The sequence below is a fragment of the Syzygium oleosum genome, unplaced genomic scaffold (genome assembly GCF_021117445.2).
Source record: "Syzygium oleosum isolate NSW1041296 unplaced genomic scaffold, Sole_v2.1 Sole_v2.35, whole genome shotgun sequence".
Classification (NCBI taxonomy): domain Eukaryota; kingdom Viridiplantae; phylum Streptophyta; class Magnoliopsida; order Myrtales; family Myrtaceae; genus Syzygium; species Syzygium oleosum.
Genome location: NW_026607519.1, coordinates 2628001 through 2653010, shown reverse-complemented (window position 1 = coordinate 2653010; position 25010 = coordinate 2628001). Strand labels below are relative to the sequence as shown.

Sequence of the window (25010 nt, the reverse complement as noted above, 5' to 3'; positions counted from 1 at the left end):
TGGAGGAGATCAGCGTGTTTCACATTGACGCCAAAAAGAAGAGGCTCGTGACTTTGCAGACATGGAAAGAAGAGCGGTACGAACGGATGAGGAAAGTGACAAAGGTGCCTTGGGAGCACTCAGATAATATATTATGTGTGTTTCTTTACAGCTCACTCAAGCACTCTGAATTCAAGATGAGACGGAGGGACTGCAGGTTTTAGTGAGTGAAGTAGAGAGGCCTCTGAGTTTCACCGCATCTGTTCACGGACATTGAGTAGAAGAAAAGTAAAAGAGGAAAGGGAGAGAGATAGGCGTGTGTCCTCGATTCATGAGATAGAAAGACAGATTTTTCAATTTGTATAATACAACGATAGAAAAAGCCTCCAATAGATGCAGTGTAGGGTGTAATTGCTTGTCACAATGCATTGCTTGTGACTCTAATCACGAGATCACCATTCATCATCCTTCGCCAAATTAACTGTGAATGAAGTGGTTTTGGTCATTTTTCATTCCGATCTAGTTGAGATACAACCCCCCCCCCCCCTCCCCCTCTCTCTCTCTCTCTCTCTCTCTCTCTCTCTCTCTCTCTCTCTCTCTCTCTCGTTGTGGCCTCGCACGAAAGGAGTAGTGGGTTCTTTCGGTAGGAAAGAAAAGGAAAAATAACGAAAATAAATTAAAGAAAAAGGAAGGATAAAGGGAAAGAGAAGGAATGGTGGGGGGCGGGGGAAGAAAGCATCCGAAAGGAGATGTACTATTCTTTCTGTAAATATGATTTCTACGATGCCAAAAAAGCCAACAAGGCACTCCTTTAACTTAGCACAAAGATAATTTGTAATTCACTATAGATGTGATGCGAGATGTGACACAAATGCAACAAATAAAATCCCATCATCATCGGTAATCCATCATCAATTAAACCATCGATGCGTGCCATATTAAAAATTTATCTTTTAATAAACGGTGTTTATTATTGGCAAAATCATTATAGATTATGTAGGATATATAACTTATTTATCTCACAAAAACATGTGCACAAGTACATGTTGACGGAAAAAAGCTAGCAATGTTAATGAACATAACAAAATACAAATTTGGGTTAGACAGCAGGGGGTGCGACTTTTTGAAGTTTGAGATTTGACAAACACCGACTTCAAAGTTATGAAGGATAGAATGAAACATTCCCTAAAATGTAAGGATGAGATCTCCCATTCTTTTTCCAAATGCATTGAGCCCATGAGTGTCATCATAATGTATATAATTTGAAGTGATTTTCCTCATTGTCAAGTGATGTCACTTTTTCTTTCGTACCTAGTTGGAAAAAATTTCCTCAAACTATATGTTTGATTGGTAACCTTAATTAAAATTAAATATGATTGATGTTTATATTTGTAACTCATTAATCAGAGAGATTGCATATAATTGGTGCATGGAGAGGGAGCCTCTAAGGTGTAGACATGTGGCCACCCAATTTTCCCGAAAAAAGTATCACCAAATATTTATAACTTACTCCGAGCATCAGTATTGCTCGTTGGTTTTCTTTTGAACTTCTTTTCAATTTCTTATTTACTTGGAAAAGAAAGTCAAGTCAAGGAGCACATGGATAGGTAGGTTCACCGCACCTTCCGCATAATGCTGTGGAAATTACGCCTGCAATAATTGCCCTTTGCCTTTTATTTTCTAATTATGTTATTAATAAAAAAAAGCAAGCCAAGTCGAAGTCAAGCCGTGCTTGCTTTCAAACTACGCACCTTCCGCGCAATGCTGCGGAAATTACGCATGCAATAATAATAAAACGTCCATAAAAGTCGAATAATCAGGTCTCGCCTCCTCCTTGCCCTTTTGCCTCTTTACCAGCGACGCTTCCCACCCAGCTCAAACCCTAGCAGCCGAACGGAGCCCTCTTCCTGGTTGACAACCAAACCTCTGTTCTCACCCACGCTAAAGCCCCTGCTTCATCCACCTCTGTGAGTCTCACAGAGAGAGAGAGAGAGAGAGAGAGAGAGAGAGAGAGTCGTGCGCTGCAATGGAAGACCATCCCTCGACACGACAACTCAAGCGAGCTGAACCCACCCAAGCTGCTTCGACTCCGACCATGTCGAAGCGACCAAGACCTGACGTCCTCGAAGAAAGGTCTGATTTACAGCCCGAGCGCGTGAGCGAATCGCCTCTTCTTCTTCCCTCTTCGGACTCATCGGAGAAGATCCACGTGCCGTTGGCGTACGGAGCGAATTCTGACCCATCTGCTTCGTCCACCTCTGCGATAGGAAACAATTACTACGTATTCCTGAGCTTTAGAGGTTCCGATACTCGCAGAACCTTCACCGATCACCTCTACCATAGACTCGTAGAAGTGGGCCTGCACCGTCCAAACTTCGTGTTCAGAGATGATGAGAACCTCCGCTATGGTGAGCCAATTGCTGATAATCTTCTCAGTGCAATTGAGCACTCTAAGGTTTCAATCCCAATCATCTCAGAAAATTATGCTGCTAGCGAATGGTGCCTCCGCGAACTCGTTCATATTATGGAGTGCAAGGAAAGCAGAGGACAAATAGTCCTGCCCGTGCTTTACGGAGTGGAACCCAAGGATGTGAAACACATGCTGGGAAAATTTGGAAAGGCCTTCAATGACAGAATGCATCGTTTTGAGGAGGATGTCAAGCAACGAGGACCGGAAGCGCTCAGAAAAGCAGTTGATTCTAGAGTATTTGAATCAGGGAAATTTGCTGATGGGTACGTCGTTTAACTTCTTTTAATTGATCCTCGTCGAAAGAAGAATTTTTCTATTTATCATCCTTAATCCTTGTTTTGTGGAGCCATTAATAAGTTGTCATGTGTTGTGTCGTTTGACAGGCATGAAGCGGAATTAGTAAATAAACTCGTAGAAATAATAATGCGAGACCAGCAACATGATTTTCAACCATGTCTTCCTGCGAACTTGGTTGGAATTGATGATCGTGTGGCTGAGGTTATGAAATTGATGGATACTGATCGTCCAGACACTCGTATTATTGGGATTTATGGGATCGGCGGCATTGGTAAGACAACTCTGGCTACGATTATCTATAACAAACTTTTTAACAAATTCGAGTGTCGGAGCTTTCTCAAGGATGTTAGAGAAACAATTAATGGCAAAGGTATCGAGCATGTGCAATCTCGATTGATCTCAGATGTATTAAAACTTCATGACTATCAAGTGCCGAATTATGATATAGGAATAAATACGATCCGATCCCGTTGCACAGAAAAGAAGGTACTTATTCTTATTGATGATGTGGATTGTCAAGACCATCTCGATAAATTGATTGGAGGTTGTAGTTTCATGTCAGGAAGTAGGATCATTGTTACAAGTCGAGATAAGGCCCTCTTGAAGTCTGAATATAAGTATGAACTCAAAGAACTGAATCGCAAAGACTCTTTGCTTCTATTTAGTAGATATGCATTTGAAGGGGAACAACCTTCCAAAGAACTCGCGACTATCTGTACTGATATTGTTGCCACCACAGGAGGGCTTCCCTTAGCTCTCATGGTTATAGGTTCACTCCTCAAAGGAGAAGAAGATGAAAGAAAATGGAGAGAAATGCTAAAGAAATTCACAAAGGCACCTGATATGACAGTACAACAAAAGTTGAGGATAAGTTATGATGCGTTAGAATCTAATGAACAACGAATCTTTCTTGACATAGCATGTTTTTTCATTGGACTTGATAAAAGATTCGCCATCTACATGTGGGATGATCTTGAATTATATCCGCTATCTGCATTGGCAAAAATGACTCAGCGTATGTTAATAAAGTGCAATGACAACAATGAGTTCATAATGCATGATCAATTAAGAGATCTAGGTAGAGTTATCGCCCGTCCAGTAGATAAGAAGCCGAGGAAATGCAGCAGGCTATGGGACGAGGAAGCCATGAAAGTTCTAGATCGCAAGGTAACAATTATGTCTCCTTTTGGCCTCTCCCATGTTCTCTAATGTTAGTCCCTCAAATCATTATTGTTATTTTTCTTTTTCTCTATGTCTTTGACCATTCTAAACATGTTGTTAGCATTTTCTTGGTAAAAGCTACACCCAATTTCGGCCTTTAGTCCATGAAAAGTTTGCATTCGTGATTATGAGGCTCATAAAAGAGCTATTAAAATTGTGTATTATTAACTCTTTCTATTTTGCTTGTGTCGTTTTAAAATCATTTTCTAGCAGATTTAATACTGCTTCTTACTATATTACTTGTTGAAGACCGAGCATCACACAGGTTTGAAAGTTTACTTTAAGCCACTTATAAATCCGGTCCCTCACACTAAGAGTCATTATAACCTTATGCCGATTGGTTTATATTATTCAACCAAACAACAAAAGCTTTACTGTTGATCATTACTCTGTTGACTTTCATTCTATCTTTTCCCAAAATATATCATCAATTTATTTTTGAAGTACGTTGGTGTGAGGATAAATACATGGATCACATATCATCCACCTTGTTCACTCTTGAACTTACTTTCATATGATATATGTGATAAGTCTCCTTCTCCAAAAATTATTCTATCTTCAAATTCCAACCGTGAATGCATGCAATTTGCTCGTGTGCGGGGTCTACTTTTTTTGCAACAAAAAGAAAGATTTCAGTTAAGTTATTTGCACCTCAACTATTGGCTATCAACTTAAGATTATGTTCAATTTCAAGTAATAAGACGTTATGCAGTGGTTTTATACGTATGAAGAATTTTTACAATTTGTTTTCTAGGATTTATTATGCATGTTCACGATGTAAATCCAATATGATAATGTAAATGTAGAACTACGTGTACTTAATACAATGAAAAGTAAAGATTTAGTTTAAATAGTATTATTCAGTGAATGTTATTAACGTAATTGAAGAAAGCACCATGAAATATATCAATTTTTTTGAGTAATTTAGAAATACATAAGTATGTTAATAACATGGTTGGGTTAGTTGATAACTGGAAACAGCACTTCATAACTTGGATGACTCTTAGTCAATAATAAATAGAAAACTCTTATTTTTCTTTTCACTTAAAGGACTGGTAAATTTAAAAATAAAAATTTAATTCAAATTCTCTTTTGGCTTTTCTTTTATTGTCGCCTATATCAATTTACAGTCAAATTAACAAATTACATAAAAAAAATTGGAAGATTGTTCAAAATACATTAATTATAGAGGAAGTGGCATAATTAACGATTTTTAGTTTTAATTATGAGCTTTGCACGTGTACGATGGATCAATCATGTTCATTCATATGAAAGATGAGAACTCACAGGATTTTGAAACGTGATGAGACGTCACAAGGCTATTCTATTTCTACCCAGCTTTCATGATATATTCTTGTGTTTATCCTGGTGCTATGCACGGATCTAGTCATAGATATTTTGAGCACATAATTCAACACTAACTAATGATGTGCAAAATCAAACAACAGTAAATTACAACATAAGAAACTAAATAACAACAGCCATATGATTTTGTACATATTCATACAAAGTAATTTCCAATAAAAAAACCAAAAAGCAAAGATCGAAATTAAGAAATTAAATGATTGTAGGAAGTAAGTGATGGAGCAATGAAAGGTGAAAGAAATTGCGTTCTTCTCGTTTTATTTGTCTTTAGTGTAATATGATATCCACCTCTATTCTGTAATGAACAAGCCTTCTTGGTAAATATAATTGTGTCTTTACGCGCATACACTGACAAAGAAGAGACAAAAATCTATTGTTAGATATTAGCGAAGAAAAACATTATAATTAACATATCAAATGAGATAACTTGAGGAGAAAAAAATAAATGAGAGAATGCAAAAAGAGGTAAACGATAATAATCGCCAACCTTTATTTATTAATTCATATATTTTTGCATGAATTGGTGAAAGCAAAAATGCACAAACAAATTCTTAAGATTGGGCCGAATTTTATGACTAAGTGGGGCAAATTCAATGATGACTAATTGAGTAGTGTGCTCATCTAAGGGAAAATTACCCAATCAGTCCTAAATTTGTTGTGCGAATGTCCATTCAATCATAAACTTATCAATTTTGCTAATTAGTTCTAAACTTTTGTGCAAAATTCCAATGTAGTCCTTCCGATTAATTTTCGCCATAATCATTTACGGTTGTCCTACATGGCACACTGTCGCATTAGCAATTTCCTACAAAAATTAGCCACAATAACTACATTGGAATGTCATGAAACGATTTTAAGACGAAATTGGCAAAATTGAAAAGTTTAGAATTGATTGGACAATTTGTCCCTCGTCTAAGGATTAGTTGTTGAGCTTTCAGCTTGAATATCCAAAAACGAAGTCTCCATTTCAATAGACCAAATTCTCATTTCCATCCAGCCATATGCCAAAACCAAAAATATTTTATGAATGGGAAGGGAATGAGTTGTCATGCTTTATGAATGCATAAGCCTAATTAGGTGTTTTTTATTTTTGAAATGTGTAACACTTCTCGGATATGTCAAAGGGACACCATACTTAGTCAGTCATCAATACTAAGTATGTTCCTAAATTTAATTTCAAAATTTTTAAGAAACCTCGACTAATTTCATATAGGAATTTCACTTAAAACATCAAAACTTGGGACATAAGAGTGAAAATTGACATATTACATGATCACCTAATAATAAAAGATCACTTATATTTCTTTTTTCCTACAAGTGTAGACAAAATGCATAGGCATCAATAACATGCAGAGTATACTAACAAAAGGAGGTTAGATGGTATTTACAACCCTTAATTTAATTTAATTTTTTGTAGGAGGAAAATGAAAATATCGAGGCACTACGTCTGGACGAAAGGGGCTCTAGAGAGTTCATGAAGCGAGAGAGCTTCAAAAGAATGCCTAACCTGAAGTTCTTTCATTTGAGGGCTGTGGGTTTTGTGGGAGATTTTGAAGAATCACTTTCTGAATTAAGATGGCTCAAGTGGGAGAGCTGTCCCAACTCTTTCGAGGCAACCAACGTTCATTTAGAGAAATTGCTGATACTTGATTTATCAGGTGGTTATACTAGTGGAAATCGTATTAGTGAAAATTGGAGAGGATGGAATTCAATTAAGGTAAAGATGAAAAAGGCTTTCTCTTTTGTTGCATTTGATGGTAAATCATTCTATTATCTAACTACTGATCTTGGAACATGTTTATTTCTTGTAGATGGAGAGGTTGAAAGTTCTCAATCTTTCAGAGTGCTGGGGATTAAAGAGCACCCCTAATCTCTCCGCGTTTAAAAATTTGGAGATGCTAATCCTGGAAGATTGTCCCTATTTGGAGGAAATCGATCCTTCCATTGGAGATGTCAAGAGCCTTGTTTCCTTAAACTTGAGCTGGTGTAAGAGTCTCGAGAAGTTACCCAAACAACTGGGCGAACTAGAACATTTGGAGGAACTTGTCGTAGACCACGCTAATATACGAGAAATCCCTCCATCTATAGGATCTCTGAAGAAGCTGAAGAAGCTTTGTGTGAATCTTCGTGCGACGTATACAAATTTGAGCTTAAAAATCCCTTCTTCAATTGGGAAGTTGGGAGAGTTGGTTCTGCTGGACTTGTCATGTTCTGGGATTGAAGAATTACCCGAATCTATTGGAGAATTGAACAAATTGAAAATTCTAAGAATTCAATTGAGTCGGAGGATAAAAAGGTTACCGAGCTCTATTGGAAAATTGCAAAGCCTCCAAGTGTTCGATGCCTGGGCATGCTCTGAACTGGAAGGAGAAATTCATGTTGATAAAGGTGGATTGTCTTCTCTAAAGACCCTTCGTTTATGTCAAACAAAATTTTCTCGCTTGCCCGAAAATATCAGTGAGCTTTCTTCTCTCGAACACCTCGATTTATCTTACTGTAGCGAGCTTCAGTCACTCCCAAAACCTCCTGTTAGCTTATCATCCCTGCATCTCACCTGTCGGAGCAATGAGCTGCCATCGCTCTCTCACCTCAAGCATCTAAAGTATCTCTGCCTTGAAAATTGCCAGTCTCTTCAAAGCATCCCAGAGCTTCCCTCCTGCATACAGGAGCTTGTCGTTAGGGGATGCCCCAAATTGGAAAGGTTGCCAAATCTTTCCGATTTGGAATTTTTGTCGGAATTAGTGCTCGTGGACTGCCATGGGCTGAAGGAATTGGATGGATTGGAAGCTTTGAAATCCCTAAGAGTGTTGCGCCTATTCGGAGACCTAGGGTATTTCCGTTTTGAAGAAGGGAAAGATAATCTCCATGCGATAGGAGGCCTTGAAAAATTGGGATCCCTGGAAGTGTTGAGCATCTGTTGGCTCAAGCGCATTGAAGTACTGGACCTTTCAAAGTCGGAGCATCTGAAGGAGTTGATTGTTAGTGATTGCAAAAGCTTAGTTGAAATTCGCTGCCCTAGTAAATCCCTAAAGCGCTTTAAAAGGGATGGGTGCGAGTCACTCAAGAAATTACCAGACTTTTTACCATCCGACGAGGAATTTAACTACGAGTCTGATGAGGAATTCAAAGACGAGTTTTATGAGGATACCGACGAGGAATGGAACTACGAGTCTGATGAGGAAGCTGACGAGGAAGTCGACGAGGTTGATGAGGAAACCGACGAGGAATGCAACTACTAGTCTGATGAGGAAGCCGACGAGGTTGATGAGGAAGCTGATGAAGAAATGACCAGACTTTGTTTGTAACTATGATCCAAAGTAGCGTTTTCTCCATGAGTATGTGGAAATTCCTTCTCATGAGATTCTCCAAGGATGTCCTCACTCATCCCAGTTTAGCTAATACCGAAGTGAAATGGTGTTGAAGGCTTCTAATTTCACATGGAAAAGGACGCTAGTGTCCGAATTGTTGTGATGGTGATATGTCTTGTTCATTTTTTTCCTTACTTCTTCTTTGCTAGCTTCCTAGTTGAATGGAATTGCTCCTTATCGGGCTCTGACATTGTGGTGTGTTTGGAAGAACTTTTGCTTTTTAACTTTCATATATACTATTGTTTTTAGCATTTGCAATGTGTCTTTTGTTCAATGCTCAGTGCTTCAAACCTTCACAAAACATAAAACTTTGCATTTTTTGGCCAATTATAGCAAAATAATTATTGTCTTGCTGACAAAGTCAGGAAATACCTTTTGATTTCTAATGTTGAAACAGAAACACCATTGAATTTGTTTCTATTTCCATGGTTGGTTTTCATTCTGTCATCCTCTATATGGATCCTCTATAATGTGATGGTCTTGCTTTTTGAAGGTTACAAACTCTATGCTAGTCGACTGTTGCCCGCACCAATGCGAAATTCAGAGTACAGAGCTGATTGAATCTGACAGTAAGTGGCTTTTCTTTTAAGTTACCTGAAGATTTCAGTTCACATAAAGGTGTTGAAGAATGGGTTGTGTTTGATGCAGGGGTGGAGACTGCTTTGGCCAACTTATTGTCTGTTCCTTAGCTTTTCAACATTTTTCTTTTCTCATGTTGGGCAAGAAGGTTGGTCCACGATTGTGCTGTGCCCTCGATCGCTGGTGCTGCATTGTTCCATCGTGGAATCTCTCCCCAATTCACCTGCAAAACTCCATATGTGCTGTTTGGGAAGCTTGATTGGGGAATGTTAAGGAAGAACATCAATCTTTGGAGCTTAGCGTGGTGGCTTTAGACGTTGCCACCGTAAAATAAGTGACATTTGTTTTGTCCAATTTGATTGTTGCAGATAATTATGTGTCACTGTTCAAATCCGCTTTTGTTGAACAAGTGTACTCTATTTTTACAGTAATACATAAAAGGTTGTCTGGGGTGTTCATCCGCAAGTTTAAAGTTGAAGCCTGCCGGTTGGTAGGTGAGTTACTAATTTGGTGTTAATTTTTATCCCTGGTAGTTTGGTGCAGTATGTTGTAATTGAATTATCCTGATGAAGTTACTGTAATACTTGGGATTTGAACAAGTAAAAAAAAACAATTCTGGGGCCTGTGAAAAAAAAAAAACAAAAACAAAAGAGAAGGTTGAAAAGTCGACTAAAGAAGGGAAGTGGACATCGGCTTAAGGGGAGAAAAAAGAGACACTCGGCTGCCTCTTAAACTAAGAGCTCATGTAGAAGGAAAATGGAGAGGAGAGAAAAAGATTTGATTCTGGAGATAGCTAACGTCTCCTACTAAACAAAAAATATAGCAGGTATAGTACCGTTTTCTGTGGAGATTACCTGCTTTCATTAGTATTTTCAGTTTGGACGCGGCTTTTCTTTGACACGTTATAATTTTCCTGTCTTAATTCCAGCAACTGGAGGAAGTTGTTTGAGCAAAGAAATTGTAATGCTTCAGTTTTATCTGGCTCATGATCATGATATGAAAAAGATCAGATTGCCTCCAGAAGGATATTTGATGTCTTCAGTCAAACGGTACTAGATTCTTCGTTCTCGATGTGGTTTCAATCTGCGTTTGTGTAAACAAAGTAATACTTCCTCTCCAACTTCTATGAAGTAGAGAAATTCACTATCTGATGGATTCTGGAAACTGCTCATGCATATGTGATCTTGAGTGCATTTTATTAACTCGTTATTTGGTCATGGAAGTAGGCAGTGAAGGTACCATAGACGTGTTCTGAAATTTCTCAAAGCCAGGGCACTAATGTCAAGATGATGAATTCTGTATCAAACTTTGTTCGTCACTTAATATGCCAATGTGAAGGTTGTTCTCTCTGAAGGAAGATATATGGCCTTGATCAGGCTGAAAGTATTATCATCAACGGTGGAAACCCGGTACAAATCATGTCGCGACTCTTTCCTTGTTTGACTTTATGCCTTCATGAATCATCTTGCAAATTCGTACCTTAACATCATCCGCAATTTATTACTTCAGTTCGGTCATTGTTGGTGATGATGATGTCTACGCCGTAGAGGCTTTAGAACAACAGAAGATTTCCACTGTATTGTGGATAACAGTGTGAGATCCAGACCAGAAGTGTGGAGGAAGTCCTTAAATCAACTGTATTGCCAGGCTGAAATTATTATCATCAACGGTGGAAACCCGGTACAAATCATGTCGCGACTCTTTCCTTGTTTGACTTTATGCCTTCATGAATCATCTTGCAAATTCGTACCTTAACATCATCCGCAATTTATTACTTCAGTTCGGTCATTGTTGGTGATGATGATGTCTACGCCGTAGAGGCTTTAGAACAACAGAAGATTTCCACTGTATTGTGGATAACAGTGTGAGATCCAGACCAGAAGTGTGGAGGAAGTCCTTAAATCAACTGTATTGCTTCCACATTTTTCGGATAAACATGACAAGTAATCAATGGGTGGCTAGAAAGGTGATTTGCTTAAGTCCTTTAATTTTTGAAAGCTAATCTAGACCTCGTAATGCCATCTTTTCTTAAACTGCAGCTCAAATCAGAATGTTTTGTTACAGCTGCCACTGAATGAAATTAGAAAGCCGCTCCTGCGATAGCTGTGGTTTTAGCCAAAAATGTGCACCATTTTTGGCTAGACTGCTGGCGGGGACAAAAAATATTCAGAGTTTAGGTATCACCTAGCTGTTTATGGCACTGAAATGAAGTGGCATGAGTTGTGCATATGATTTTTAATTCTGTGGAGAGCTTAATTGGTACTGCATCAGAAGCGAGGACTTCCAACTACAACCGTAATCTTGACATAGGAATAGCTCATTGGCAATATTAGGAGCGCAAATTGACTTGGAAGATACATGTCATGTTCTTTCTTTATCATTTGCACAATAGTTTGATGCGTGTCTTTGAATCCTGATGAGAAAAATCGTGTTCTTTTATTATCATATGCAGTTGAGAGTACCCATCTCACATTAGTATTTTCAGTTTGGCATGGGGCTTTTTGTGTCGATGTCTTACTGTTTTCTGTCTTATTTCAACGAATCTTGGGGAAATTGGTCGACCACGCGAATGTGATGCTTCAGTGTCATCTGGCTTGTGATCCTGGTGGGAATGAAAATAGATCAGAATGCTTTCAAAGTACATTGCATGTCATTATGCGTCATCAGTCACAGAGAAAGACTCTTAATCCTTGACATGACATGAATATGTTCTTAGGCAAACAGAAAGTTATACCATTTTCCAAGTTCTATTAAAGTTGGTTTCCTAGAGCATTGGATGTTTATTATGTGATTCTTTCATTTATTCATGCATAATAAAATAGAACTTCATTCATTATTAGCAAAAGTCCCACCCAAAAGCTTAAACTATTAGTTATAGGAAGACTCAATGTATATAACCCCTGTTGAAACCCTTTATTCAACCAGTGCGGAATAATACTTCAACGATTGATGATCATGGCAACTACTCATGTCTATGTGGTTTTGATTGCATTTTTAGTAGCTTATGTCCACTTATTCTGTCATGGATTAATAAGCCACCAAAGACACCATCATAACATTTTTTACTTTTCTCAGATATAGGACACTGATGTTGAGATGATGAAATTCCATGGATCTATATTCTACTTTGTTTGTCAATTGAGATGGTAATGCATAGGTTTCTCAATCTGAAGGTGGATTTATGGCCTTGATGCTGTCAAGAGTGACATCCTGTACGGTGGAAAAACGGGTAGGAATCATCTTGCACTCTTTCTTGTCTTTTGTCATGCCTATATCCATGTCACAAGTTTGTGCCATCAGTCCGTGTCTTTACATATCGAATTTGCATCCTTCTGTCCATTCTTCATTTGGTGATGACAATTTCTCATGCCCGTGATGCTTTAAATGACCAAGAGCTTCACTGTAATTTTGGCAATGATTTGTGATCCGAGCCAATATCTGGGATATGGATGCGACGGGATATTCTTTATGCCGATTACATTGCATCCTGCTTTACGAACAGGAGTTGTCCGTCATAGTAATTAAAACGGGTGCTTTACTTCACTCCTGGAATGTTTGAGAGCGGATCTGAATCCATGAATGCCCATCTTTTCTTGAACTATTACTTGATTTTTTAGTTTGTTGAAGCAGCTAATCGTTTTCTTGGAATGTAGGTTACTGAAGTATGACGAGGAAGATATGCAAGGATAGGGGTGATGCTACATTTTGGAGACATGAGTTCAGTCCAATGGTTTTATGTAGAATCAAGCTGCACAATTCACATATTCAGCTGCTTTCAGGACGGTTATGAGATATATTTTTCCTGGAAGCCTAATTTGAAGGTTAAAATCCTCTTAGACTAAGCCTCAATTTGAATGATATTGCCCAACAATGCAGGTTGTGGTGAGAAGATGCAGAGCTCTTACATTGGTGTTTCCATGTCCCAATTGGGGTATGAACAAGTTTGATTGGTTCTCGAGAGGATTCAACTTTAGAGAACTTATGGATGCAAATGCTAACAAACATAGAGGCTGTTTGTTTACCTGTGCCTACGAGTGGAGATTGAACATGGAAATTGGGGAAGTTCAGGAGTCGAATCTTATGGGCACTGAATTCTCTATGGACTTCCCTTTCATAAATGCCATTTTGACTGGCTTGCTTAACAAGTGTGGTTATACTCAAGTCATCAATTCAAAGTCAAGCTCTAAATGGGGTAATGCAATGCTAGTCTCTACTCTCTAGTCCATGTCCACTTGCCCAAAGTAGTGCATAAGATCATATTCCTATTGTTTATGCATCACTTGTTTGATTCAGGAATGGCTAAATATGGAAATCTAGTGAAATTATACTTCGACGAACCTTGTCCTTGGTTGTTTGACTCTGAGGTATTAGCGAAAGTGTTTCAAGTTATTCTGATAATCCATTGTACATGTCGAAATGTACCTTACTGTGGCCTGGAATTAGAGAGGAAGATGTCACAAGAAGTTGATGAAGGTCTAGTACCATAATTTCGAAAAGGATAGCTTCTGCAACGGGTGTATTCTTGTCCCTAAGAAAGATGGTGTCGGAGAGGACAGTGGTTGGATTGTCTCTTGGGTACCTAATGAAGAAACAGATGTGTCCCAGATTAAGTTCAAGAGTTTCAATACAATCATCATGTAGGTTTGCCTACCGGTGATGATGTTTGATATGATTTTGAAATTGTGAAATCTACAGTCTCAGGATTGATGCACAGAAGTTTGAAGGCGAGCCAATGGAAAAATCACTCTGCCTTAAAGGGTACCCTATGGATTCCATGGTTTTGTGCTAGCATTTCCTGCTTATCAGTAACTACATCTGCCCTGGAAAAGTAAAGAGTTGAGAGACTGGCGACCGAACCACATCGCTCTTTAAGCTACTGTACCCAATAAAAGTCAAGCATGTCTATCCACAGACTCTACTATAAGGCCATTGGCTGGAATTTTGCCTACTCATCAAGTTCTAGAGTTAGCTTGTAAATGTGGTCAAAGACAAAAGGCTATGTGTACTCAAGTAATTTATAGGCTCTTTGACTATATCCAAGATTTTTGTTGCATGTATAGAAAGGAGAGGTTTCGATGCTTCTTGAAAATGGATCACTTCTTTTTAAAAGTTTCATTTCGAATGTAAATAAAGCAGGCCACAATATTCATGGCAGAGAATTATTGCCAATATCATCAGCATTTCCTACTTGATCAGACCATTTTTCTTGATAGCCCGCTATGGTACTTTGTAATCACCAAATGAAAAGATGGATTATTAGTTCAAAGAAAGTACAAAATGATGGATTGCATTGGACTGAAGGGAGCTTCCTCCCTTACCAAAAAAACAAAAATGATGGATTGCAAAGACACAACAAACAAGTTTAAATTTTTATTCCTATCCGAAGTTCTTATTTTTAACAACCAAACATAATTTCAAGAGAACAAAAAAAAGGAGAAATGAAGAATCTTTTATTATTCCTTTACATTCCTTTTCGTGAACCAGCTGTAATTTGGGTATGCTAGTTCTTTTTTTTATTTGTATGTTTCATTTAGGGCCGAAAAATGCGGCTGAAAAATGCTTACTATCCAAAATTTTACGTTTTTTTTATGAAATAGGGAATTGTCGATAAAATTTTCAATTTGTCTATTTCCTTTTACATAAAATAATTATGTTGGATTTAATCATTTTTCATGATAACAGGGTATTGTTTCCCTTCTACTACGTGATTCAAGGAGCGGGAAAGCTGATCAAAGAGTATGACATAATGCTTCAGAGAAATCATTCTCTTGATAACATTGACAATGATCAGAATGCATTCTATGTACGTCAGATCTCATGAGTCATCAAGCGAAGATTGTTGATCCTGGATAAGCTGTCAATGACTATCACAAGCAAATCTGAGTTATAATCTACTCAAAGTACTACTTTTGAAGAATGATTGGCTTCCTCCCTTTGAAATCTATTTGGTTATGTTTATTCATTTCTGCAGATACTTTCAATTTCATATTATCCACGAGGATGTTCAATTGGAAGATCAATTTCTCCAAATAAGCCATATTACTCTTCAGGAAATCCCTTAACTCCGGTTATCTAATTCCTTAATCACTCTTCATGATAAATCATTAGCATGTTCTGATATAATGATATAATTTTCCACAAAATTCCCTAGCCATTTTGGAGTAAATGATTAAACTTACATGTTGAATTTGACCGAGGGTGGAATATCGATCAAATTCATCCTATCTGGAAAAATCATCTCCTAATTTTATGTAATATTTTCAAGCATTAGAATTTTTACCTTATGCAAGATTTGTTCCATTGAAACTCGAAATGGACCTTTGAAATTGTGAGATATACTATATCATGCCATATACAACAAAAGAAACGACGTTCTTTTTTATCTGGGACATGGAAATCAAAGAGATCATATGTGGAGTTGGTTCTAATTTGAGATTAAGAATGAAGTGACTATGTAAATGTAGGCAGAGCTGGATGTTGTAATTGCTTTGTGAGAGTTTTGGAGTCAAGATAATTCTGGAAAGATAGAGCTTTCTCACTCCATTACGGCATGATTCAGTACTAATCGATTGATCTCATGATGTAGCATTGATTCAGTGGATAAAAAGCTGCTTATCATTGATCCAAATGTCTTTTCTCGTCGCCCTTATGATAAAATCAAATTCGTTCGCCCAAGTCACGTGATTGTTAGCATTAGTTAATTAAGTACAGAAGTATAGACTAGTATGTTCATTCGCATTACTTGGCGTTCTAAATTTGCACGTGGATCTTTGGTTTTGAACTCCATGGCTGCTTTAGGTTCTAGTTTCTGCAATTAAAATTGAACTCCATAGTCAGTGTCCATTACTCTTCCAATTCTACAGGAAAGGAAAAACAGAGGCACTTTACAGTATCAGTAGTAAATCATATTTCTAGACATGCAACTTTCATTAGAAAATAACGAAAATTTAGATTCGCATTTTTTTGCAATTTCACCTGTCACCATTTTTTTTTTCATGTTGTCCGCATAATAATGGTCTCTATCGGTAATAATTGCAGGAGATTTTGAATATCAATTAACTTAATGCCAAGTTCTGGCAAGAAATTAAAAAAAAATTAAAGCTACCATGTGAAGGTAATGAACTATATAACTCTAGGGGAGGTATCACTTTTGCTAGAGTTGGCAAAGCTTTCATCGTGTTTCACTCATAAAGTGAAAAATCTTTCACCATAAAGGTTGATTTTACTTTTTTTTATGAGAAAGGGGTTATGTGTTCATCTTGGAAAGGATTTTACTTTGCTCATAATTAAGCTATGTAAATAATAACATCTGGAATATGAAATGCAGGAATAGTGAATTAGCGAGGAACAAGATAAAAGGAACATAAAAAACTATATTGACTGGAGTGTCTTTGAAAAGAGAGGGAGATTTTACAACATTCAACGTGGTTATTTATAGCCTACTAACAACAATTACGTACAAGGAGATCATAGGCATGTTTTTCATACGATGATAATCATTATCCACTAGAAATTACAACTTCCAAAGTCATTAGGATAATTAGCTGTCGATAGTATTGGAATCATCAATTGCTGTCGAAATCGACACATCTTTTGTAAATTTTATCTTGATGAACCATCAATAAGCGATGTCAACTATCAATGGTACTGGTTGATAACTCTACTCATTTGTTGTTGACAATCTCTCTGATGAGCTGTCAATCAATCCCTTTTAAATCAACCTTTCTGTTTGCTGATAACCTTTGTGATAAATGTTAGTCATTTTTGTTCTCCTAATCCATTCCCTTGCAATCTGAACTTCGTTCCATCATAAAACTTTGGTTCTCCTGTTTTGGGTAGTTCATCCACAACCGCAATAGCCATTTGATTTCCTCGTTCCACTTCGATTGGACTGGCTTACATGCAGTTGATGCTCATGATGAATGTGAGAGGTGAGAAACACTCCAAAAGCCGTGATAAGAATTGGGTTCAAGCTTTCCCTGTCCCCTTCTCATCAATGTAATAGATGTATTCGAAGAAGCGCGGTCCGTGACTAAAATTTAGAGAGATTTCCAAATTCACACCCTCCTATGAAGTAATCGAATTGTATTTTTAATCGTTTTCGAGTCTACTTTCGTTGCCCAACTCATAGATTGCAATTATGCCCGAAGCCCTAGCGTGACTTCGACCTATAATGTCACAAACCTGATTCCCATCACCACCAGCCATGCATGCTTCACTTAAGCATCTTTTGCTGAATTATTCTGGCACCACCTGCGAGAGATGGTCTGAAACGACGAAGGTTGAGCCGATTTCTGAATTGCAATGCTTGTCCAAGACTTCCTGCTTCAGTCAATCCCAAAATGCATACAAATCCGAGATTAGCAGACCTTTACCAAGACACACTGATGTAGGAAGAACAACGTAAGAAAGAAGAGAGACGAGAACATCAAGAGAAGGACCACACGTTTTTATAGATGAGCACATACAAGAAAGATCGCTTCTAAGATGGAAGGTCTGATTTTTTTAAGGAGTCTCCATTAAGAGTTGATATGCTTTTACATCAAATTAGGCATGTTATTTAAATTTTCTTATTTTATCCTGGCGAGCATAGCCTTTTGGAAAGACAAATATGGACGTAAATCTGATTTTTTTTAGGAAAATGATTTCATGGATAATGAAATATTGGAAGCATGCCAGCTAAAAACACTCCGAAAATCCGAGCTAAAATATCGATGATACATGAATCCTGTGAAAATAGTTTGTTGTCATAGGATCCAAACTAGCTTAAAATGAATTTGACATTCTGATTGGTTCAACAACTTAAATTTTGTCGAATTTAGGATCTTAAATTTCCTTTCTTTACCCTTGCCTCTCCTCCTCTTAGTTTGCTGAGATTGGGTTATGAGATTTGCTACTCTTTAAGAATTAACAGAAACCATAATATTGCATTTTCTTCCATTAGCAAACCGAAAGAATCGAGATCCTCATTTAAAGACAGATTATAAGAGAAAGAAAACAAAGATATATCGGCATATAGAATAGACGACTTGCGTTGGTGGTTGCATAGTGGCATGAGGCTAATATTCCTAGTGGCCTACTCGCTTGCAGAAGTAGAGCGTATATTTTGGGAAAAAGTCTCAAAAAAGTCCTAAACCTTTTGCATTTATGCCAATTTAGTCCTAAACATTTTTTTGTGTCATTTCAGTCCTAAACCTTTTGTATTTGTGCCAAATGAGTCTTAAACCTTTTTTTTACTGTCAATTCAGTCCTAAACCTTTTGCATTTGTGCCAATTCAATCTTAAACCTTTTGCATTTGTGCCAATTTAGTCATAAACCTTTTTATGATGCCAATTTAGTCCTAAACCTTTTGCATTGGTGCCAAGTCAGTCCTAAACCTTTTGCATTGATGCTAATTCAGTCCTTCGACATGTGGATAGCTATTAGTAGGAAGGATTGAATTGGTACCAATGCAAAAGGTTTAAGGCTGAATTGGTACCAATACAAAAGATTTATGACTAAATTGGCACCAAAAAAAGGTTTATGACTCACTTGACACCAATACAAAAGGTTTATGACTGAATTAGCATCAAAAAAAGGTTTAGGACTAAATTGGCACAAATGCAAAAAAATTATGACTTTTTTTACACTTTTCTCGTATATTTTGTCCTGGTGAATGAAACCTCAACCTCTAGCACCTTGTGTGTCTACAATGACAAGGTCGCCTACCTCATATCCATAAATTGCTAGTATTATGGAATATAAAGTCTACCCCACGATTCTAATTATTGGGACGTTCCGTGGCGACTTTGGGATCCTCATGGTAATGACTAAAGTAGCTAATCCGGTTGTCCCTCCCCACCCTATTTCTTCTTAGAAAACCAAAAAGGAAAAATAAAAGAAAAAAAATGAATTATTAATATTTATGTGTAGGTAGACCTATCAAACCCATTTCTTAACTCATATTTGATAGGCTGAAATATTATTTGAATTATTTAGATTCACTAAATAGGTCATAAATGAGTTTAAAATGGTAAAACCCAAAAATAAGGGTGTTAAATTGATAAAACTCACATCTGTAACTTTTTCTTCACTCTTTCTTGCCCTCTCTCAATCTCACGCTCGCTTACTCCGTGCTTTCACTTAGTTTGGATATAAGTTTTCCTAGATTTGGTTAAATATAGAAGTGTTTATCAATATGGGTCGGGCCGAAGATGGGTTGGGTCAGATTTAGGTCACTAGATTTGTATTTCATGAAAATGGGTCAAAACGGATAAAATTGGTCAATATGAGTTGGACCATTGAGCTAGCAATTATTCGTTTATTATAGTGAATACATTGTTGCCGCTCGGAGTGTGAACGGGCCGGGCCGCCACTGATACTCGACCCAACCTGGACACGACTTAATATGTTTTTTGTGATCCAACCCGAGACCCGACTCGCATAGAATTTGAAGCAAAACAATGGGATCAATTCGGTTCAGATCCGGTTATCAATCTTTTTTCTGACACCAAGCTCACCCTTCTTCTCATATCACTGACCGCAACTCCTTGTTCCCAAATCTCCAAACTCTAACAACACCAACAAATCTCAAAACTCCTCTGACCTACCACCAGCCACCGCCATTGAATGCCACCCCATCACCTCCAGCGACATTACCGCCACTCTTGCCACCACTGCCGCCAACAATGGAGCCTCCTCTCTCTCAGCCACCCATAGTACACAAAAAATCAGCACCACTGCACCGCCACCTTCTAGCCAGGCACCATGCAGGACCGCAGCATGTCGTCACTGGTGGAGTCATCTCCTTCAATCTGCTGGAGATGCCTCCAGATTTGGAGGCTTGATGGGCCATAGAGCTGTCGAGCCTGCAGATCTAGAGGCGACGGCTCCTCCATGGTCATCGATGATTGACAGCAAGGCCAAGGTCCAATGGCAATGAAGGAGCTGTTGGGTTTGTCAGCGATGCAGCAAATCAAATAGAGAGAAAGAGAGAGAGATGACGGGCCAAGGGGTCGGGGTCTCGCTAGCAAAGGTGAGCTGTGGTGAGCGGTGTGGAGGTCGCGATGGCTGCTGGCTCGACAGCCACAACAATGCACAGTGGTGAATGTCATTTCTACTTGTTCCCTAGCAATTGCCTCAGCTTGATTGAGCTCATCTACTACTCTTATTCCATGTCAATCGATAGTTGACATCTCTCTCTTTTCCAGAATGATGTGAGCATTCAAGTTTCCATGGCCAAAATTTTTTGTTTGGTTCGGGCAATTTTTTCTTACACCCCTAATTGCCAATGTACGTACATTGACGCAAGTCGCATACTATACAACGTAACTTATGGTGTTAATATTATCTATCGCGATTGCTCTCGTATCTTGTAACAAAGAGAAATCGTTTTAGTTGGGGAAATAAAGTTTAATGGCCTCTTCATTTTGCTTAAGGAGGATCACTTGAAGCCATTGTTTTTAGATTGGTGTGGAATGCAGAATATCAATGTAGAATTATGTAAGATCATTGTAAATAACTACTCTAAAAGTAATTGAAGACGTGATTTAATATTTGAACATTTATAACGGTGTATGCATGGCATAGAGAGAGCTAGGAATTTCTGTACTCACTGTAAAAAGTTTCCTCTTATTGATCTAGCTTTTTGATTGTTGTTTCAAACGTTAGACTCCAGTTGTCATGAACTGACAAATCAAAACAAATTACTAACACGCGATGGATCAACAACAGTCTCTCCCTCCCTCCCTCTCTGCTTTTCAAACTTGACCATAAATACAGTGAATGCTCGAGAGGAATATCTTCTGTTTTACCTTCACAGATGTGCTCCACTTTAAAAAATTTTATAACCACATGCACAGTTCTAACAGTCAGCATCATTAGTTAAAGCATTTTCGTATTGGGAAATTAACCGTTATATGATATAAAGAGATTCATCAACAAAGTGTCTTCGCACCATTACCTCTCATTGGCAAAGTTGATAAGAAAATCTAAGAAAATGATTTGTTCGCCACTTAATTTTTTAAAAACAAAGAAATCAAAGAGCGAGATCTCCCTTCTTTCTGCGGTCCTACAGCCATAGCCTAGATCTTCAAGAGATACAAATCCAATCTTTGTCATGAACTCATTAAACCATCTTATTCTAAGGGAGATGCGTGATCCTCAAAAGTTTTTTGTCGTGATTCTGGGGCAATTTGGGGCAGGTTCTCATTCCTGCAACTCGCAAATGCTTTCCCTTCCGAAGGCCATCTTAGAGGCTTCGACAAATCATCTTGCACGCATGCTTTCAAGCTGCTTTTTTGTCCTATTATTGTTTGTACTTTTAATGAAGCGAACTACATGTGTCTGTCCAAGAACATGCATCTTGCTATGAGTGACTTTAGTCAATTCTCTTCAAAGCTCATTTCTCTATTATATCTTTGATTTTTGACGAGGGGATTTATGTCGAATGTGGTCTCCGAACTTCAAAACCATCCATTTACATAGGGGTGAAGGATTACGGGCTATGAAGCACTAAGGAGAATTCACCTAATTTTATATTCAGTAAATATGTCACCTTTGACAAGTCTCTACTGTTTCGGATGATGAGTCACAGATCAGTTGCAAAGAGAGATCTAAAAAGTAGGTGGAGTTGCAAGTGGAGCCTAGAGATATGACAGATTCTATAGAGTTGCGGAATTTCACATCAGCTGATTATTCTGATGCACGAGCTAAATGCGAGGCTTCGCAATGGTCAGCAAAGGTGGATGAATTGGAGCAACAGTTAAGAATGCAGGAGTACATATTATTGGGGTTTATCCCATATCGATTGTGAAAAGGATTGGTGGTCAGTTTTGAAGTGCAAGTGAAAGTCACTCGTTTTGAGCTAACTTTTGAAGTGAGAGAGTCCAAAACCACCCAACACTAATATTAGAGTCCATGTTACCAACAAGTCTGAACCCAATTCTCACTAGGAAAGGGTTGTTGCTGCTCCGACCTAAGTCCATTGTGTTAGGAGGAAATTGTTGAGATTTATCTCATATCAATTGTGGAAGGAGCCGGTTATCAGTATATAAGTTGGATGGAGAGCCTCACCTTTTGAGTTTGCTTTTGGGGTGAGAGAGACCCTAGACTACCCAATACATATGACCGATTTAGTTACAGAAATAGAAGTGTCAGTTATCAAGATACAGAGGAAGACTACTGGGATAATGTTAATAACTCGGAGGAGTTCCGTCAGGAAAGCGTTGGAGCGCTTCAATATTTGGTTGATGAAATCTATAAGTGCCCCTCTTCCCAACTGCAGTAAATTGTCATTGAGATTGTCACGATGCACTAGGTTGTGCAATGAGTTTGTGGGAATCAGTACGAGACACGGTGGTCTCGTAAAAAATTGAGGCCAAACATTTAGGGACAATGGAAGAAGTGGAAGACGCACTACGGTTAAAGGTCTCTGTTAATGACCGTGGCTTGGAACAATGGGCTAATTCAGTGTTCAGGCGGAGCTAGCTAGAGATGTCATAAGAAACTAAGTACAGTGAGAACTGATATCTTTGTAGATTATACGCCAAAAGAGGCATGACTGCAAAGAAAATTCATTCCGCAGAGAATCCTGTGGGCATGATGACCAATCCTATTCGTCTGATAAAGCTCAAAGCAGAGCTTAGGCTTCTCATACGTGTTAGAAAATTCAATCCACCAAAAAATTATCTAATAAGTGAAAGTATATCACACATATATATATAAAGAATATATAAACCACCTAATCAAGCGACATGGGATATTTGAACACCCATCTCACATTCAAGCCGAATTAGGAATGACATGTGGAATTTAACAAATGAGGTAGACGCACACATAAGATAAATCGGGATAGAACTTAACTCTGATACTATGTTAAAAAGTTCAACACAAAAGTTTAAGCTAATAAGTGGAGGAATGTCACATATGGTGGTTGAGCGCGAGGCTTGGGAGAGATGATGATCAACGAGATAGAAGTTTAGACTTCTCGCCAAGGTGAATTTATGAAACATAGCTCGGAGTTTATACTGGATTGGGTTTGGAACCGACTCAAATTGGCATTCGAGGACACCGGGAGTGAGTGAGATGGTTCAGCGTGCGTGAGGACGTGAGTCGGTGTCCTAGGTTAAGAAATGGACGTCCCAAATGAAGGAGTGAGGACCTGCAACTATTGTGCGTCCGGCATCTAAGTTGATGCTCTCCGAGGTGTAAGACCGAACGTCCGGTCAATTTTGATTGGGACATCAAAGTTGATGCTCTCCGAGGTGTAAGACCGAACGTCTGGTCAATTTTGGTTGGGAGTTCGACCTTGTCATGGCTAGGTGAGAAAAGAGGATTTCTGACGTCCAACCATATCGAGGCCGAACATTCGAACTGGCTAGAGTGGGTTGATTTCAAATTTCTAGGGTAATATAACTTCGTGTCTGACGAAAGATGATTGATTTCAGAATGGGTTGATTTCCAACCAAAATTTAGAAATTGATGTTGCAATCTTGATGGAACCGGGAACCAAATCGGTTGTCGGTTTTGGGAAAAGTGGCTCCGATTCTACCCACTTTATAGTTTGGGTAAAAAACCAAATTCTTAAAATGAAGGGTTAATACTATGAAAAATTCCAAACTGGTACACATGTAACAAACTTACCAAAAACTAATTTTTTGATAACGAAAAACCCTAAACCGGTACACCTATGACATATTTACCCCAAACTAATTTTTTTTACCACAAAAAATCTCAAATTGATATATTTGTGATAAATTTACCCTCTGTTAAATTAGTACACCTGCGATAAATTTCGGACTTAGATATATTTGTGACAAATTTATCCTAAACTAATTTTTTTAACGCAAAAAATCTTAAACAAGTACATCTGTGACAAATTTCGGACTTAGATTTGAAAACTAACCCGACAACCCCCTTGGAACAAGGATGCGACCACCGATCCTGTTCTACCCTGATACATTTTATATTTTGGGTAATAAACCAAATTCTTATAATAAAACATATAACTTACACTATTCCACTAAACAACCATTTATTTATAGAACTGACGGTTCCAGCCTTGGGTTTGAGAACCGAACCTGTCCTTGGCTAGTTCTAGGTTTGCAAAACAAGGAATTGAATCGGGTTCTTCTAGAACTGAACTCGAACAGATTAGTCCAAGCCAGTTCAGTCCGATTCCCATTTGAATCGGACACGGTGCTCACCCCTAATCTGATTTGAAATGTTGTCGAAACGCTAGGCCATAGAACAAATTATTTTTCCATAAAAAAGTAAAGGGGTGTCAAAAATGTTACTTAAAAATCAAAATACATGAGAAAGGATGGACTAACCCCAACTTTAACCATACACAATACACGGGAAGACAAGGGTTTCTCAGATCTACTCAGCAAAGTGGCTTTTCCCACCTCGAAGTTGGACCTTTCCCCTTTTTCGTCGAAGGAGTTCCATGTCATTCCCCTCTCTTCTACTTCCACTATCCACTTATCATCCTTGCTAATCTAATTTATGATTTATTGTCGCCATTTTTTTTGTTCGTTATTATACGAAGAAAACTTTGATTTTTACTTTCTACTCAATCTGACTCTTACGGCGTATCTGCTTTGACATTTTTTTTAAGTCGAAGTACCTGAAATATCAACCTGTTTAGTATTTATCCTATAAATCTTGTAGGATATATTCAATTAGATATCTATTTACAATCAATCGCTACAAAACAAAACTTTAGAACTTGTTTAGCATTCGCGAACCT

At 38.1% G+C, this 25010-nt stretch overlaps 2 protein-coding genes and 1 pseudogene across 3 annotated transcripts; all 3 read left to right on the top strand.

Moving 5' to 3' along the window:
* The window catches only part of LOC115668723 (disease resistance protein Roq1-like), a 42008-nt pseudogene extending 32271 nt beyond the window's left edge, over positions 1 to 9737 (top strand).
* LOC115669386 (disease resistance protein L6-like) lies at positions 1777 to 4121 on the top strand. Its single transcript, XM_030590604.2, has 2 exons — positions 1777 to 2712; positions 2833 to 4121. Exons 1-2 carry the CDS (start codon positions 2006 to 2008, stop codon positions 3953 to 3955), a joined length of 1830 nt encoding a protein of 609 aa, XP_030446464.2. The 5' UTR covers positions 1777 to 2005; the 3' UTR covers positions 3956 to 4121.
* Positions 9738 to 10940: 1203 nt separating the features above from the next.
* Positions 10941 to 14435, top strand: LOC130135582 (uncharacterized). Of its 2 annotated transcripts, XR_008814881.1 has the most exons (5): positions 10941 to 11245; positions 11344 to 12508; positions 12933 to 13471; positions 13573 to 13643; positions 13723 to 14435. XR_008814881.1 is itself a non-coding variant. In XM_056305104.1 (2 exons), exons 1-2 carry the CDS (start codon positions 13150 to 13152, stop codon positions 13764 to 13766), a joined length of 516 nt encoding a protein of 171 aa, XP_056161079.1. In that variant the 5' UTR covers positions 12519 to 13149; the 3' UTR covers positions 13767 to 14435. The 2 variants fall into 2 exon arrangements, 1 of the variants encoding a protein (XP_056161079.1); XM_056305104.1 differs by lacking the exons at positions 10941 to 11245; positions 11344 to 12508 and having other exon boundaries at positions 12519 to 13471; positions 13573 to 14435.
* Positions 14436 to 25010: the final 10575 nt, after the last annotated feature.